We start from the raw sequence: 17,663 nt of genomic DNA, 5'->3' as shown, positions 1-17,663 counted from the left end.
AATAAAATGCATCTTAAGTGCTTGGCTCAGAAGATATTAATTAGGGATATTCAATATTGACATCATATGGATCTTCAATCTCTTCTTTCTCAGTGCTAGCTAGAGTAGTAATCAGCAGCATTTGGAGGCAGTGGCGAATCTAGCATTTTAGATAAGTAGGTTCAAATTAAATAAATTATATTATAATTATTTATAAATTAACAAATAACATGAAACTACTTATATATTATATTGCACATTATTGACACATATAAGTTATTAGTATTGATAGATTAATCATAATTTTATACCACTTTTCTCATATTAAATAACTTGCTATTTGTTCATCTTTCAAATATTTATAACAAGATTTTTTTTTTCTTAAACAAAAATAAGTGGGGTCAATTGACCCCATTACCTTGAACATAGATCGAATCCTATAGAGAGGTTCCAATTTGTCCTCGTTAGTTGAGTAGTCCACAGCACAACAAGGTTCTTTTTCCTCTTTGATTGCTCTTAATTCCTCGCTTTTCTGGTCTCTATCTTCTTTTCTGGTCATCCCAGGCAGCCCGCTTCTCATTTCTCCTCTTCTTCCAGACAGCTCGCATCTTGACTCTATCACGTAACACCTATTAAGAAGTTTTTGGACACATCTTCATTGCCAAACAGTCAGCAACAAAGTCAAAGGACTTGACGAGCGATAATGGATTATAAAGTGACACCCCAAATACCTTTCTGAACACAAACAAAATTAGTTGTTTTTATTATTTTCAGTATAAGTTTTGCAGCATAATTAGACATACAATACATGTTGAATTTTTGGTATTTCTATTATTAATTTTATTCCCACTAATCTGATTTCAAAGGAAAGTTGCATAATATTTTCTAATAACAGAAATATCCAATTAATATTCCACTATGAACTATAGCATATTAATATTGATGCATTGAAGATTAGTACGAAATCAAAATTAAAGGTGTGGAAGTGAGGTTAAGTAGTAACACTAGTAAGGAAACCACTAATCTAAATTTAGGAATTGTGACAAGATACAAGATACAATATAGAATATCCTAGAATATTTTATGAGGCTTCTTACGTTATTCTCTTGAATTTCTACAACAATGCATGGAAATCATTAATCATAAGCTTCATAGCTTTTTGCTAATTTAACTTAAGAACAAAAAAGGGTATATCCGTATATGTGGTTGTATTTGGCATCTGTTTTTTGAACAACTTGGTGTTTCCATTAACAGTTAACGGATACTTATTTGTTATTTTCATCTAATCTGAGAAACCTAATGTATATTATTTTATTTTATTTTTTTAAAAGAAGCCTATTTTCCTTGTGGGAATATAAGGATTTTTTTCGGTATTTATAGAGCTACAAGCCTACAAGGTTGCATGGGTGATGAGAATTGATCCCAATAACTCCTAAATTTGAGAGGAAAGCTCTAATCCTCTTACCAATTGAACTATTCCTCACTCTCGAAATAAGTGGATTTTGTTAAGGATGAGACTCAAATCGTTAAACAATCTAAAATCCAAATACTCAATCCAAATGAGCTATTAATCACACAACACGCTGATATACTACGGGGTAGTCTATAACCTGATTTTTTATTATTTTTTTTTAAAAATAATTATTTTATAACAAGATTTCTAACAACCTTATCCCTTTGGTCTCTTTTTGTTTGCACCATGGGCCCACTTTTTGAGTTAAATGGTACAAACAATAAGGGACGAAGGAAGCATAATTTATGGATTTGACTAGCAAAACACAATATTTATTAAAAAAAAAATTAAGAATCCTTTTCCTGATAAAAGTTAGATTACATAATAACCGCCTTCCAAAGCTTTATAAATACGTGTAACTTCCTTTAAACCTCAAACTTTAAACTAAGATTTCCTTGTGTAAAACCCTAGAATTCCTTCATTCATCCTTTCTTCCTCGTCAAAAAGAACCTTAGCTTGTCTGTTGAAATCATCAAATATGATGGGTAGGCTTTCAGTGATCAGGAACAACCTTTTCTTTTTGAGGTGAGTTGCATACGTACGTTATTTACTAAGTCTCTCAATGTCGATTATATGTTATCGACAATGTAATTTGAATTATGATTATGATAAAGTTACGACGATAAGTTTAATTGGTAATATCATAACTTAATCTAAAATAGATAGATAAATAGATGAAAAAAGATTGCTAGTTATTTTAACTTTTTTTTTTTGTTTTTTAGTTAGAGATCGACAATAAATATTTATGCTGTTTGGTGACTTAGTGGCCAAGTCAGTCAAATTGAAATTGACTCCATATATGATATGATATGTACTATAGCCAATTAAATTACAATTGTATGGGTATGGTATTTTTTATGGTTTATCAAAGCGTAATTGGAAAATAATCCGGTTTAATTCTATCAGGTTGGATTAGGTCAAAGGTATAAATCGAGTTATCATATCAGGATAAATCCAGCTACTACCTTTGACCTCTGTTACATATATAGTATTTTAGGTCGCGTTAGTTTTCCTAGGTTAAAGCATAGATACTTGGTATTAATAGTGGCATGCATGTACATATAATAATTTTTGTGTTTGTGTGTTAATTATGCAGTAAACGGACATATGCATCAGCTGCAAGCGATGGTATAAGGATTATAGCTAGTAATGGTCCTGTATTGAAGAACAAGGCATCCGATGCAAGTGAGAAAGTAGTTGGAAATAATTTTCCGATGACAAACAAACAGTTAAGAGAAGTATTTTGGATGAGAGATCCTACTATTGTGATTAGGAATTTTATCTAAATATATATAATGAATGAGAGAAAATTCACAATTTTTTTAAAAATAAAAATATCAAATGATATACTAAGTACAACGAATATTTGTTTTAAGAAATACTCCGTACAAACAAAGATGCACGGGTTTCATCTAATTTTCTATTACTTAATTAGAAAATACTAATTGATATGATGATTAGCCTCAATTTATGTCCAAACTTGAACAGGCCCGCCTAATCTGGGATTTGGAACAACAGGTTAAAGGTCACAACCCTCACCGGTGCACCGTGCACTTTTGGCTCTACCCGAAATTTGGCTAGGCATAATTCAATTATTAGAAATTTCAGTAAACAAAACTGTGAAATAAAACTTGCACCATCAGTTAGTTAACAATGACCAAAATTCAGACTGCGCATTCGAGTTTATGAGGTAGGTGATTAATACTTTGATGCCCACAGGCTACATAGTCACGACTCATAAATGTCTAATACATAAATGGTAATATATAACAACAATATCATTGATGACCAAAAATTTCAACCAAAAATTTCAAAACTTGAACCCCTATGTGGGATTTTATCATTACAATAAGAGTTACGCGATGCTGATACATTAGTAACCCAACAATCAAAATCCAATCCAGGCACAACTACAAGTAAAGTTGAATGAGCTCATCGCTGACTACAGACGGTGTTAAAACACCAAGATCAGTAAATAGAAGAGTCAGATATTGTGGAGGTGTATAGTCACGGGCAGATTTTTCGATCTCAACCTTTGATGGAACAGGCACACCGAAGTCAATAGGGCGGAGGGCAGGAGCCATGTCTTTTTGATCCAGAGGATAGAGACGGGCAAACTGCAAGGGCAGGAACAAGACAGTTGGAAGCCAAGCGAAACATATAATTGTAGTCGCATCAAGCCATTGATACTCAGACAAATGAACTAGTTGCACCAGTATACACTAGTAGGCTAATCTAGTGTCCAGACTCTTAAGCGCCAAACAGAGACCAGCTAGTATCTAAGATCCATCACCCCGATGTAATGCTATTGTATAATTGGTTTCGCAGTAACCACCTCAGAGAAATCTCAAATTACAGGCAATTAGCAACCAATGATTTATACTTCAGAGAAGCATAATTATACTCAATGTTGTTAATAATAATTTCAGAGCTTAATAAGGAATGGAAACGGACTATTTGGTTCAAGATTGAAACTCAGGAGTAAGTGACCACTGATTTTCACATACAAGAAAAATAAAGTTGAGCTTTTTAAGAAGAAAATTCATACCTCCTTCACAAAAAAAAAAAAACAAAAAAAAAAAAAAAAAGAAAAGGAAGAAAATTCATACCAGTAAAAGAAAATGTTAATCCAGAACCATACAGACCTTTTGACCGTGATTTTTAGCCTAGATTACTCAATCAATAAACAGCCTATGGTACTCCGAATATCCGATTACCTTGTCATAAAGCTATACTCATATTCAAAACTTCAGTATATATATAATTGATGTGATGCTTATGATATAGTACTCCATAATTCTGTATGAAGTACTTTGTAATAGGTTAGCATAGAAAAGCTTTGCTTATTTATTTCAGATACTACTACTAAGTCAGGCACTTTTAAAGAGTTAAACTGTTACTAAAACAGACAGACAGAGCATCTCATAATTCTTACACCCCTTCCCTAAACACCGCCAGAGCACACAGAGACAAAACAAGTTACAGAGATGTAGAGAGAACATACCTTGTAACTTTCAGCAGCAACATAAACTGGTTTGTTCAAGCTGTGAGCAACCAATGCAATCTGATAGGTTCCCATCATGTTAATTATGCCACCACTTTCAACCACTCCATCGGCCCCAACAAAAACCATATCAACCTCATCCATAGAATATGCAACTGCTGAGTCAATAAGGAGTTTTACAGGAACATCAAGCTTGGCCATTTCATTTGAGAAACGTAATCCAGTCCTGTCGGGTCTTCCCTCTGTAATTTTAACACAATGGAAGTTAAAAAATATAAACAAAAGCAATCAAAATTAAGCAAGCAAAGGAAGGCCAATAACCGAAAATGCAATAATATGTACACCTACAAAAACAAAGTACATAGAATCTACTTTTGAGGAAGAGAAGAAGTTACTTCTGGTAAAAAACCCTTCATATAAGTTCCCAATATAATCAAAACAGAGTCCACAGAACAAATAAGTCCCAGAAGACATATTCCTTAGAAGTTTTCCACTGACAATTTGCACATTCATACATCCCAACACTCCCAAGTACTCTAACCTCAGGTCATTTATTACATGAATTAACACTGAAGCCTCTCTAAATTACTCCCACTAGCGTGAACTCATGAGTAATATAAGACAGATTTAGCTATCAGAGGTGGACAAATCATATTCTTTAAGTTAGGCAGAAAAATGAAAAACCTAAATAACATTTCGTATAAAATTGCCACACATTAGTATTTGCACACATTGGCATGAGGATCTGAAACAGTTCTACAATACCATAACTGATGCAGGGTCAAAAAATTTCAACATAGGCAACTTATAAACATAAAAATTTGAATAGCCACAAGGCAATTGAGAACTAATTCACATTTGGCTCTGTTATTGGATGAAGAAATTGTTCAAAGACTTGAGTCATAACAACCCTATAATTCAAAAATCAACTTATATAAGTTTGTTTGGCCATTATTTACACTTCAGCAGTTCAGCTTGTGCACTTGTTTGAGAACGGAGAGTAGATCCTGCCCAAGGCAATGAAAAGTTAAATCTAAAGAACAGTAACATGATAAGAAGAAAACCTGTGCAAAAAACACGAAACAACTTTTTATTTTGCGCCGCTGTCTTCAACACCTCGAAGACAACTCGAGAAAAACCGTGAACCAATATGGTGCATCCATCAAATATGAAATCTTGGCTAAGCATTGAGATAATTCTACGTGCCTGCAACAATGAACTCAATTGTATTGTTCTAGTTTCTCCACCTCATGACCTTAAAATATTCTTTAACTCATTGACAGCTATACTCACCTTGTAAGATATCTCCCCAAACTTCTCTGCACGTTCGATCAAGCGAGACCTAGCGGAATTAAAGTCTTCATACTCTAAGGCAGAAGTTCTGGTTACATATCGCATAAACAGATCACAAGCAGCAGTTAACGAGATGGACGTTGCATCCCATGACTGAAATATTATGATGGCAAATGGATTGAATTAGAAGAGATGGAGAAGGGGGTGGCATTCTCAAATCCTATTTCAGTTAACAAGGCACCGGAAAGTAACAACTAAAACAAAAAAGGCTACACCTAGCTCAACAATAGTATCCATGAGGTACTATTTCAACCATTACAAGGTTCTAAAGCAGCTTCACATCACATAAAACAGAAAACAAGCAATCACTTCAAACATCTGCATTTGATCAATTTTATAAGAAAAACAAGTTGTTCCACATAATACTATGTAATGCACTGATGCTAGATACAAAACCTGTACATAAGCCTACATTCACTTCATGTTCAAATAACCCCGAAAATACAACGTTTCTCACAGCATGCAGCAGAACCAACTTAAATTGTCAATTATACAAGTCACAATAAATCAAAAACAACCATTAACAGGGTCCCCATTCCTCAACAAATTCTAACGCTAATACAATCATTTGAAACATATAATTTGCTTCGCGCTACATTCCCTATCTCTCATTACTCGGAACTTAAATAGTAAGTAAATGTTGAAAGGCATACCCTTTATTGATCAACAAAATCACCCATGAATCCAAAACTATCAATCGAACAAAAAGGAAGGAAGTACATGATGATCATCAAAGAGAATTCCACCCAAATTTCTTAAACCCAGATAAATTACTTACACCACTTAATCCAGCTCAAAATTCCCAAAAATAAAAAAAAAAAAAAAAAAAAAATAAAAACTAACAAAATCAATCAAAAAATTACCTTAAGAGAATCGGAAGCTTTCTTAAGCTCAATCTCAAGTTCCATCATAGTAGTAGCATTACTCGACCTAATCACAGAAGCCAAAGCCCTAATTGCCGCAACAGCCTCAGCCAAATCAGGCTGTTTTCGCCAACTATTAAACTCCTCAATCACACTTCCCCCCTTCTCAACCTCACAACCATCCTCCACCTCCGCCGCCGTAACCTCGCCGGAAACTCCGCCGGCAACGGCTGCCTGAGCTTGCGCCAACCAATCGCTCGTAACAACCGCATGATGAGCCGCCCTTGTTTGATAATACGCCGAAATATTAGGGTTAGGGTTAGGGTTTAGGACGGAAGTTTCCGACATTGAAGGAGGTGGTGGTGGGTTCAAAACGTCGTCGTTTTGCTGGTGCTGTTGTTGTTGAAGTAATAATTTTTCTTGTGCTTGGTTATCAAGGATGAAGGAAGGAGATCTATACCACATTTATTCACTATTTTTTGCAATTTTTTTTATTTAATAATTTTGATTATTCTTTGATTTTTTTTATTTGAAATGAGAATATAAGTAAGAATAAATTCGAAATTCGTCGGAATAATTGAATTTTCCGGTGCCGGAATTTCGGATTCGACGGAGTGGAGAAATAAAAATAATGGAAATGGAGAAAAATGATAAAAATTGCAGATTCTGGAAATATGAAAAGAAAAAATGGATAATTTTGCCACGTAAGATTGGGCTTCAGGTTCTGTTTGTTTGGGCCGGCTGTTTTTGAAGAGCCCACTTTACTCCACTAATTTTGTGTACTCCATTTGGTTTTTTGTAATTGCGTTGATTAAACATTTTGCACTACTTGCACATTGACCATAATTAATGTTTTACACATAATAAAAAAATTATAATTTTGTGCATATTTGTTGAAATCGTCTTACTTTTTAATCTCAATAATTACAAAAACAGAGAGGGGGTATTAGTTTGAACATTTTATTTTTCTGGTAGAAAATTGGGTAGAGCTTGTAGAAGACGTTCAAAACATGCGGACTGCGTAGATTATGATTCCGAGCCAAAATTATCCTTTCAAATGAAATATAATACAGAGTAGCTTTAGAGAGACAGGTTATTAGAACTAATAATATTTTTTTCTATATCACTCGAAACTTGTCATGGATGAGGAGGGAAATTAATCATGTCCGTGACAAGTTCTAAATGTAATTTTCAAAGAGTGGTAGAACCATAATTAGCTCCTGCCTACTTGCAATGGTGGATGTAGTGTTGGAAAAGGAGACATGAGAAAAAAAATTTGTTATCAATTTGGCTGTAAGATTAATTGTATAATACAAATATTTTTCCATTTGTATATTTTTATTTGCAATAATTGGTATTTGAACCATAACTTTACTTGCTAATTGCTGTAGACTTGTTATATACAAAGTCTTCTCCCCTATTATACTTGTTATTTACTAAAGGCTAAAAATTATTTCAAATTGAGCCTACCTTTGGCAAGTTATGGTCATTCAATGACAAATGACAAGTTACCATATCAATGTCAAGTGGCGAGAGTAAAACATGGAAGTCATGATAAGGATTACGGCTTTTTAATTTTCTTTTTTTGGCCATGACACAGAATCCCTGACCGTATAGCCAACCGAAGAGACCTTCTTGTATCCTTCAAAAGAGGGCAAACATATCCTCAAAAGCCAAGGCCATCTAATGACCTAAAACTAAAATACAAACAAATCAAAACGAACTTTCTTTTGTTTAGGTACTATTATATCTTAAGCTACCATATCAGTAGTATTACTATAAACATAGTGTAAAAAGCAAATACCTCATTAGCTTTAATAGTATTAAGGAATGAGAATAATAATCTCTCTTTGGCCTTTGGGACATTCTTTTTTTGTGGACCCAATTACAATAGATTGAACCCACGCATCATAATCCCAAATCAAACAAACAAATAAATCTAAAGTAATGATCATGTACTTCAAAGAATAAGGATAATCAAATTTGCACGTTGAAATTTGGTCTAAGTCCACATCATTGTTCATCCAAAAATTACTTCGATTGATTTGCTTCAAAACTTACACAAAAACCATAATTTCACACTCTATTACTTAATTATACTCGTATAGTCGTATAGCATACAAATTCCTGTCATTATACCAAGTTATTTTTTCGATTCTTTTTGTTAGGATTGTTCAAATTCTTGGCAAGGTAGTAATGTTATCATAGCAGAAATTGATGTAAACTTTTAGATGATGACAATAATAATGATAATCTTTAATTTCTATCTATTATTGTTTGTAAATTTTCAACTTGTAACGTAAATCAATGTTACTACTAGATCATCAACAAGTATGCAAGAAGGAAAAGAATGATCCCATCATGAAGCTGTATTTCTCGACATCATCGCTCGTCGAACAAAAACAAAAACCGGCCAATGGAAATGAAAACAGAAACGGAAATTCAAAGAGACAACAAACATTGATTGAAACCAAAATTTGGAGTGTATATACATGATAATATAACGTACATGAACAATAGTCATATGCAATTATGCAAATCATGGGAGTCGGATAAAAATCATGTCATTTACATACATCTTAGTATCTTTTTTGACAGCATCGAGTTGTAAACAACTGTCCAAGATAGAAATAAAAAAAGATAAAAAAAAAAAAGAATATCTACAATTGGATCATGATCCCAAAACCCCAAAAAAACATTGGGCACTCGATCTATACTTATATCCTTAAGTACAAAAGAAAATAAAAAGTCTTCACATTCTACAGTGAATTAGATTATATGCAACCATTAATCCCATAATTAAAGAATGGTCGATATTAGGCTCAATCATTAATGTCAATACATCCCTTCCCAAAACTACGCCTCCTGTTGATTGTTTTCTTTTCATCTGCATAATACAAACATCAAAATATAAGACGACTGCATTGTAGTACTAGTATCATATAATATGTAATGAAATTTAATCTTTATGTTGAAATAATTAGATGAATATATGAAAAATTGATGTTGATTCTTACCTCAGCAATGAGACCTCCCAATCTATTTACAATTTTGCATGATGTTAAGTCGTTTTTGCTCTTCTCAATCTTGAATGCGGGTGATTTTTTATCATGATACAAATTCACTACCACCTCATTTCCCAAGGGCATTTTAGGAATTTTCCAACTTTTTCTCACTTGAAACCACCATGATTCTCCCTTTGTTTTCTCATTCTTATATCCTTCCCAACGTGCCAATAGTCTAAATTTCTGCATCACACACAAAATAGTATTAGTAAACTCGATTACAAATTAAAGATAGCGATATCATATATAAAATTACTAAAATACCCTTTTATTGAAATAATATTTGTTTTGTTCATTTACCTTTCTTAGGATTGTAAGGAGAACACGGCCTTGAGAATCCATGAGGAAGACTTGATTACAACCTTTAGAAGAATAATTATCAACCCTATATACAACTTCACCATTCGAGTCGAAAACGGTACAACCTTTACCTCCAAGAATGAGTGACTTCATCCAAATGGTGAAGATCTCTCCTTCTCCCGAAGAGGAGAGCGATAGATCATCCGGTTGCGAGGTTGATAGATCAGAAACCGGAGTTGCTAATGGTGCCGCGAGTTGATGGGGATGAATTTTTATTGACATATTCTTTGTTAAGATAAAAGTTTAATGTATTGTTAAGTTTTAACAAGTAGATGAAGAGTTAGAGATTATTGGTGTGTTTATTCTTAGTTATGGTGAGGGCATTTTATATAAGTGTTAAAGTTTTAAGCAACCTAATTATGCGCAAGTCAAATCATTAGTTTAAGATATCTAGTTTTTAATGGTGGAGTTAATGGCATTTTGTGTTTGAGATTTTGTTAAAAAAAAGGGTCGTTGGTAAGTAGTAGTGCATGAGGAGGGTAAAAGTATGAAACCATATTATAAAATTATAATATAAAGTTTGTGCATGATTAATTATATTATATATTTGACTGCTTCTGGTTTAAAAAATTTTATAGGTCACACTCATGAAAGCAACTTCATTTGAATTCATTGTATAAAGAAGACTCATGGGGGTCGTACGTTTTGGCAATTAAGAAGGAATTAAGCATGTTTGGGTCCAATTTAGTCCAATTGGGCCTGGTCACTGAATGATCCAATTAAAAGCCCAAGGTTAAGGTTCAACTCTCCAAATGTGCTAAAGTCAAAAATCAACATCCTCAAAGCCATGTCAAGGTCAGTCAACGGCCCAATCAGCTTGGCCCAGCCCAACTGACTTCCGGGCCCAATCCGCCTCCTTCATTAGCCAAGGTATAAAAGCCAACAATTTGGTCAATTCTTGGTAAGACAATAAAGCCTCAAGCAACTAAACTCTTGCACAGCTTTCTCTCTCTAATATACTGACTTAAGCATCGGAGGGGCCTTCCTCGGCGTCCCCCCGAGGCTAGTTTACGTGTATTTGTTGTGCAGGAAACCCTCGGCTCCTGCGTCGTTCGGACCGAGACCAAGTTCCCTCAAGATAAAAGGATCTTCCGAGATTCGATTGTTTTCATCCGAAACAATTTGGCGCCGTCTGTGGGGAACGCTACTAAATTTCGCGTCAGTCATCAAACACTCCGGCAGTCGCCATGACTAAGAGTGGAAAGAGTTCCAAGAAGGCTAAGAAGGGAGGAGGCCAGATTACGGTGAGGGAACGCCAGCCGGTTTATCCCTCCCCGGAGCAAGCCTCTTCCGAATCGGAGGCCCCCATTTCTCCGGAAAGGGAAGCCTCAAGAGGTCCTAGCCTCCAGGAGGAGAACACCTCGCACCACACACGGCAGCCGGGGCCATCCCCGAGACCGAGTGGCTCAGGTGCGAGGAACTCCCCGCCGCGCCATAGCGTGCAATCCAGGTCACATCCGCGGGAGACTCCTCCCTCCGGACCCTCCACCGAGGAAGTGGCCAGAGCAGTGGCCATCTGCATGGAGTTCCTTAAAGCTCAAGGGGCTCCAATCCAGATGCCTGATGATCACCAGCCGAGAAACCTGAAAAGGAGGATCGGTCAGGATGATGGTGGACAAGTTCCACCACATAGAGAGCTCGGCCAGAGGTGGCGAGGGGACACCCTAAACTCCGGTAAGGAGAGGAGGAGGAACCCTCAACCCTCTGACCACTCTGAAGCTCAGAATTCCATGGGGCCCTCCAAGGACCCGGAATTCGCCCGCCAAAGCGTTCACGAACGCTTGGGTTCGAGGGAGGTGAGTGTGCATAGCCGCCTCACCTTCCCAGAGGATACCGGACCCCACCCAACCTTGTCTCAGCCGGGGACGAAAACCACTTCCACCTCTGAGAGAGGAGGGAGCGAGGTCCCTGAGGCCGGGTACAAGGGGAAGGCGGTCATGGTTCCATCGAACTCGCCCTTCCAGAAGTGGATTCTGGAAGAGCATGTGCCAACGGTCAAAATCCCGGCACATATTACTTACGATGGTACCTCAGATCCTAAGGATCACATTGCCTCTTACGAGGGGCACATGTATCTGAACCCGAGGTCTGAGGCTACCTGGTGTAAATACTTTCCTACGACCCTCAAAGGTGTTGCCCAATCCTGGATCACCAAAGGGCTCAAGGAAGGCTCCATAACCGGTTGGAGCGACCTCTCCAACAAGTTCAAGAGCAAATTCTCTACGGCCAACCGCCGAGAGAAGACCACTGCAGAGCTAATGAGTCTGCAGCAGGCGGAGGACGAGAGCCTCCGCGACTATCTGACTCGCTTCAGCAACGAGTCATCCGGAATCACAAGCCTGGATCAAGGCCTGGCCGTGTTCGCGCTACGGAACGGCCTCCAAGCTGGAAAGTTCCTGGACTTCATGGTCATGCATCCCCCGCAGACCCTGGAGGAAGCCTTGGAAGCATCGGATAGGTTCATCCGAGCCGAGGAGTGGAACAGATCCAGGTCTCAGTCTCGTCCGAGAATTGAGAAGCCGAAAGGGCAGCAGCCCGAAGTCTCGGCGCAGAGGAAAGGGAAGGCTAAGGCCTCAGAACCGTCCTCTGCTGCCGAGCCGAAGAAGGAAAGACACTTTCCCTACACGGGAAGGTACGATTCATACACTCCACTCTCCCTTCCCCGTGCTAAGATTTTCAGCACGACGAAGGACGAGGGGAGATTCAAAAAACCTCGTCCGTTGCCTCCCTGGCATCAGACGAGGGGAAAGGACCAGTGGTGCGAGTTCCATGACTCACCCGGACATCGCACCGAGGACTGCGTCCAGCTGAAGGACCAGATTGAGGATCTGGTCCGCAAGGGGTACCTGAGCCAATACCTCGCGGACAGGCGCGAGGAGAAAAAAGCTGAAAAAGATTCTCGGCAGGACCTCAACTTCGCTCGGAAGAAGGATAAGGGACCTCAGGGCAAGGAGTCCCTCGACATCCTAGTTATTTCCGGGGGAATCTCGCGAGGCACAGCCAAACGCCAACTGAGGGGTCTAACCCATCAGATTCATCAGGCTGAGCTTCGGCAGTCCCAGTCACCGGCGCCGAACATCCTGTTCACAGCCGAAGACTGTGAGGGGGTGGTATACCCCCACGATGACCCACTAGTAATCATTCTGGGCATCGCCAACCGCAACGTCTGGCGGACCCTCATCGACGGCGGTAGCGGGGCGAACATCCTCTTCCGAGGAGCGTTCGACCAGCTGAGGATGGGAGCCGAGCACCTGGCCCCCGCACCCTACCCGGTGTCTGGATTCAACGGCTCTTCCTCGTATCCTGACGGGAAGATTACACTTCCTGTCACCATCGGCGAAGGCCGAGCAGCTAGGAATATCATGGCCGAATTTTTGGTCGTAGATGCTCCATCTGCATACAACGTGATCATGGGGAGACCCCTCATTCACGGCATTCAAGGAGTCGTCTCCACGTATCATCAAATCATGATATACGTTTCAGACGAGGGACGCTCCGAGAAAATAAAGGGCAGTCAAAAAGAAGCCCGCCGATGCAATCACCTCAAGCCATCCACGTCTCGCCGAGGCGACCGTGGCGATGGGGAGGAAAAGCACCGGGACCGAAACGCCAAAAAGCCGAGAGGCTCAGACGTTTCGGCTAATGAAGCCCCAGACAACGAGAAATCTGATGGGGGCCAAAAGGCTGACTCCGCCTCAGAGCCGAACGACTCTGATGGCCAGCCGCGGTCAGGAAAGTCTGCTAATATTGATAGCAGGCCGGAATTCGAGGAATCCAACTCTAAGAGCATGGAAACGGATGACCTGACCGAGTCAATAGAACTGACCGTAGGAGATCCGAACAGATGTGTTAGCATCGGGTCGTCACTGGAGCCAAACACCCGTGCGGCACTCGTCCAACTCCTACGGGCCAGTGGAGACGTGTTCGCCTTCTCAGCCGCAGAAATGCCCGGGATTGATCCGGACTTCGTCTCCCATAGGCTTAATGTCGACCCCTCCAGTCGACCCATTAAGCAGAAAAAGCGGAACTACTCCGCCGAAAAGAACCAGAACATCGCAGCTGAGGTCGATAAGCTCCTAGATGCTGGGTTCATTGAACCCTGTCAGTATCCGGAGTGGCTGGCCAATGTTGTAATGGTTCAGAAGGCAAATGGTAACTGGAGGATGTGCGTTGACTTCACGGACCTGAATAGGGCATGTCCCAAGGACTCCTATCCGCTGCCGAGGATCGACCAACTGGTCGACTCGACAAGCGGGCATGCTCTGCTCAGTTTCATGGACGCATTCTCGGGATACCATCAGATCTTCATGCACCCCGAGGACCGAGCTAAAACAGCGTTCATAACAAGTTCCGGGTTGTACAATTACAGAATGATGCCCTTCGGATTGAAAAATGCGGGGGCAACATATCAGAGGTTGGTTGATCAGGTTTTCGCCGAGCAAAAAGGCCGAAACATGGAGGTTTATGTTGACGACTCAATCGTCAAAAGCATAAAAGAAAAAGATCATGTCACGGACCTAGCCGAAACCTTCGCCACCCTCAGAAAATACAAAATGAAGCTGAATCCGAAGAAATGTGTCTTCGGCGTGAAGTCAGGCAAGTTCCTCGGCTTCATGGTCAGCAAGAGGGGGATTGATGCAAACCCCGCCAAAGTACAAGCTGCTTTAGACCTCCCCGAGCCGAAGACAAAAAGGGATATTCAGCGTCTAGCCGGGAGAATGGCTGCCTTGTCCAGGTTCATCTCACGAGCCTCAGACAAAGGGCTCCCTTTCTTCAAGGCGCTGAAGCTCCAAAATACAAAAGGCATTGAATGGGGAGACGAACAAAAGTCAGCCTTTCAGCAGCTCCGTGAACACCTGGCTCAACTCCCAACACTGGCAAGGCCAGTCGTAGGAGACATCCTATACTTATACGTGGCGGTCAGTCCAGCCACGGTAAGCGCGGTGCTGCTAAGGGAAGAAGAAAAAGTTCAACAGCCGATCTATTTCGTCAGCCACACCCTGACGGATGCCGAGACGCGCTACCCATTGTTAGAAAAAGTGGCTTATGCAGTGGTGGTGGCTGCTCGGAAGTTGCGACCCTATTTTGATTCTCATCAAATAGCGGTTCTAACTGATCAGCCATTAGAGAAAGTCCTCGGCAAGGTTGAAAAATCCGGTAGACTAGCAAAGTGGGCTTTCGAGCTCACCGAGTTCAGTATCGGTTATCAGCCGAGAACAGCCATCAAGGCGCAAGCCTTGGCAGACTTCTTGGCCGAGTGCTCCTATCAGGAGACTCTGGATGCAAGGAGGAAAATCTGGACCGTCTTCACGGATGGGTCCTCCACCGTGAACGGTTCGGGGGCAGGGGTCGTCATTACCTCTCCCGAAGGCAAAACCTTCGAGTATGCACTAAAATTTTCATTCAAAGCCTCTAACAACGAGGCCGAATATGAAGCAGCCATTGCTGGCTTAGACCTGTGCATATCGTTGGAAGCCGAGCATGTCTACCTCAAGACAGATTCTCAGCTGGTCGCCAATCAGATCCGGGGGGAGTATGAGGCTAAAGAGCCTTCAATGGCAGCTTACCTCACAAGGATCAAATCGACAATTGCGAAGCTGAGATCTTTCGAAGTAGAGCTGATCCCAAGGGGTCAAAATGCTCAAGCGGACGCACTCTCCAAACTTGCAAGCTCAACTCTGACTGAGTTAAGCCGTTCTGTCTATGTGGAGGTGCGCCGAGAAAAGAGTGTAGCCGAAGCAATATCAATCTGCTGCGCTGCACTCGAGCCGAGCTGGATGGATGACATCCTGGCTTATAAACTCAGGGACGAGCTCCCCGAGGATAGGAATTCGGCCTCCAAGATAAAGCGGATCAGTTCACGATTCCTCGTCTTCGGCGGCCAACTCCTCAGAAAATCCTTCTCCGCTCCATTATTGAAATGCGTGGGTCCAACGGATGCCGACTATATTCTCCGAGAGATTCACCTCGGCATCTGCGGAAACCACATAGGAGGGAGAACCTTAGCCCACAAAGCTCTCAGGGCAGGGTATTTTTGGCCTACAATGATCTCAGATGCAAAGAACATGGTCAGAAAATGCGAGAAATGCCAAAAATTTGCACCGGTAATCCATCGGCCATGCCTAGATCTCCAGCCAATTCTTAATCCTCTTCCATTTGCACAATGGGGGTTGGATATTCTGGGACCCTTTCCCGAGGCCCCATACAAAAGAAAGTGGCTGATAGTCGGAATCGACTATTTCAGCAAATGGATTGAAGCGGAAGCTGCTTCAAGCATATCTGAGCAAACTGTCAGACAGTTCATCTGGCAGAACATAATAACTCGGTTCGGCATCCCAAAAGTTTTTGTGTTCGACCACGGCAGACAGTTTGACAACCTGCCCTTGCGCCGATACACTGATCAATTCGGGATAAAATTGGCTTACTCCGCGGTTTGCCACCCTCAGAGTAATGGCCAAGCCGAAGCCGCAAATAAACAGATCCTTAACGCTCTCAGAAAAAGAGTAGAGGATCAAAAGTCCAAGTGGGTAGAGGAACTTCCGGGAACCCTCTGGTCACTCCGGACAACCGAGAAGGAGGCAACGGGGCATTCACCCTTTCAGCTGGTGTATGGATCCGAAGCAGTGCTTCCAGTGGAAGTGGGCTCAGAAAGCCTACGAGTGAATCTCTTCTCAGCCGAGGAAAATGAGCAGCTCATGAAAGAGTCCCTCGACTTCCTTGACGAGATTAGAGATCTAGCCCGAGAAAGGATGGCTGCACACAAGCTCAGAATGAGCAAGTCCTACAACCGAAGAGTCTATCAACGACCTCTCAGAGTTGGGGATTTAGTTTTGAGGAATGCTGCAGCTGTTCAAAAAAGTCGCATTCATGGCAAACTCTCAGCATCTTGGGAGGGACCTTATGAAATTTATCAAGAGCTTCAGCCCGGTACCTTCAGACTCAAACAAATGGATGGCACCGAGCTGAAAAACCATTGGAATGCCGATGTGCTCAAAAAATACTATGTGTAAATCCTTCGGATAGTACAATCTATGTAAGTACACTGATTTTGTTTACAAAAAGGCCATCGAGCCAGTATTCATTCAGATTGCGTGTATTCTTTAAGTCTTTATGCTTTCTACGGTTTTTCAAAAATTCAAGGTTTCATTCGGCGCTGTCCGGGGTATTGCATAATGATGCCTTGTACCTCGGCAAGCCGTAAAACCTGCCAAAAAAGGATACAAGCCCGAAGTATTGCATAGTGATGCCTTGTACTTCGGAGAATCTGTTCCTTTGGGCAAAAAGGCCATAGACTTATCCGAAACATAGCCTAAAAAATAGGAACTGATAAAGCCCCGAAGTATTGCATAGTGATGCCTTGTACTTCGGATGAATCAGTTCCGGGTGGTAGTTGCAACTCTGAAGTATTGCATGATGATGCCTCGTACTTCAGATAAACTGCTGCCCCGGCATGGTGTTTCGGATAGTTGTTCCCTTGGATGAATTGAAGAAAGTGTCACAAGAGTACCATCTCTAGAGTGAAAACT

General features: G+C 40.6%; 2 protein-coding genes across 2 annotated transcripts; both read right to left on the bottom strand.

The window, feature by feature from the left end:
* Positions 1–3,300: 3,300 nt before the first annotated feature.
* On the bottom strand, positions 3,301–7,371 carry LOC110688027 (translation initiation factor eIF-2B subunit alpha-like). Its single transcript, XM_021864695.1, has 5 exons — positions 6,713–7,371; positions 5,790–5,942; positions 5,561–5,702; positions 4,497–4,738; positions 3,301–3,609 (listed from the first exon to the last, which is right to left on the bottom strand). The coding sequence occupies exons 1-5, from the start codon at positions 7,175–7,177 to the stop codon at positions 3,403–3,405; spliced, it is 1,209 nt and encodes a 402-aa protein (XP_021720387.1). The 5' UTR covers positions 7,178–7,371; the 3' UTR covers positions 3,301–3,402.
* A 1,778-nt stretch (positions 7,372–9,149) lies between these two features.
* LOC110688028 (protein LURP-one-related 11-like) lies at positions 9,150–10,446 on the bottom strand. The gene is made up of 3 exons (XM_021864696.1): positions 10,078–10,446; positions 9,730–9,960; positions 9,150–9,599 (listed from the first exon to the last, which is right to left on the bottom strand). Exons 1-3 carry the CDS (start codon positions 10,357–10,359, stop codon positions 9,465–9,467), a joined length of 648 nt encoding a protein of 215 aa, XP_021720388.1. The 5' UTR covers positions 10,360–10,446; the 3' UTR covers positions 9,150–9,464.
* Between the last annotated feature and the right edge of the window lie 7,217 nt (positions 10,447–17,663).

The sequence above is a fragment of the Chenopodium quinoa genome, unplaced genomic scaffold (assembly GCF_001683475.1).
Source record: "Chenopodium quinoa cultivar QQ74 unplaced genomic scaffold, ASM168347v1, whole genome shotgun sequence".
NCBI classification, from domain to species: Eukaryota; Viridiplantae; Streptophyta; class Magnoliopsida; order Caryophyllales; family Amaranthaceae; genus Chenopodium; species Chenopodium quinoa.
This window is presented reverse-complemented; position numbering and strand designations above follow the sequence as displayed.

What these genes read in the sequence shown, in the direction of transcription:
- LOC110688027 (XM_021864695.1), bottom strand. Translation starts at nt 7,177, where the DNA reads ATGTGGTATAGATCTCCTTCCTTCATCCTTGATAACCAAGCACAAGAA. An exon ending in TTGGGGAGATATCTTACAAG is followed by an intron (nt 5,703 to 5,789) that starts GTGAGTATAGCT and finishes TCATTGTTGCAG; the next exon opens with GCACGTAGAATTATCTCAAT. An exon ending in TTGCTGCTGAAAGTTACAAG is followed by an intron (nt 3,610 to 4,496) that starts GTATGTTCTCTC and finishes CTGCCCTTGCAG; the next exon opens with TTTGCCCGTCTCTATCCTCT.
- LOC110688028 (XM_021864696.1), bottom strand. Translation starts at nt 10,359, where the DNA reads ATGTCAATAAAAATTCATCCCCATCAACTCGCGGCACCATTAGCAACT. An exon ending in TCCTTACAATCCTAAGAAAG is followed by an intron (nt 9,961 to 10,077) that starts GTAAATGAACAA and finishes TGTGTGATGCAG; the next exon opens with AAATTTAGACTATTGGCACG. An exon ending in TGGGAGGTCTCATTGCTGAG is followed by an intron (nt 9,600 to 9,729) that starts GTAAGAATCAAC and finishes TGTATTATGCAG; the next exon opens with ATGAAAAGAAAACAATCAAC.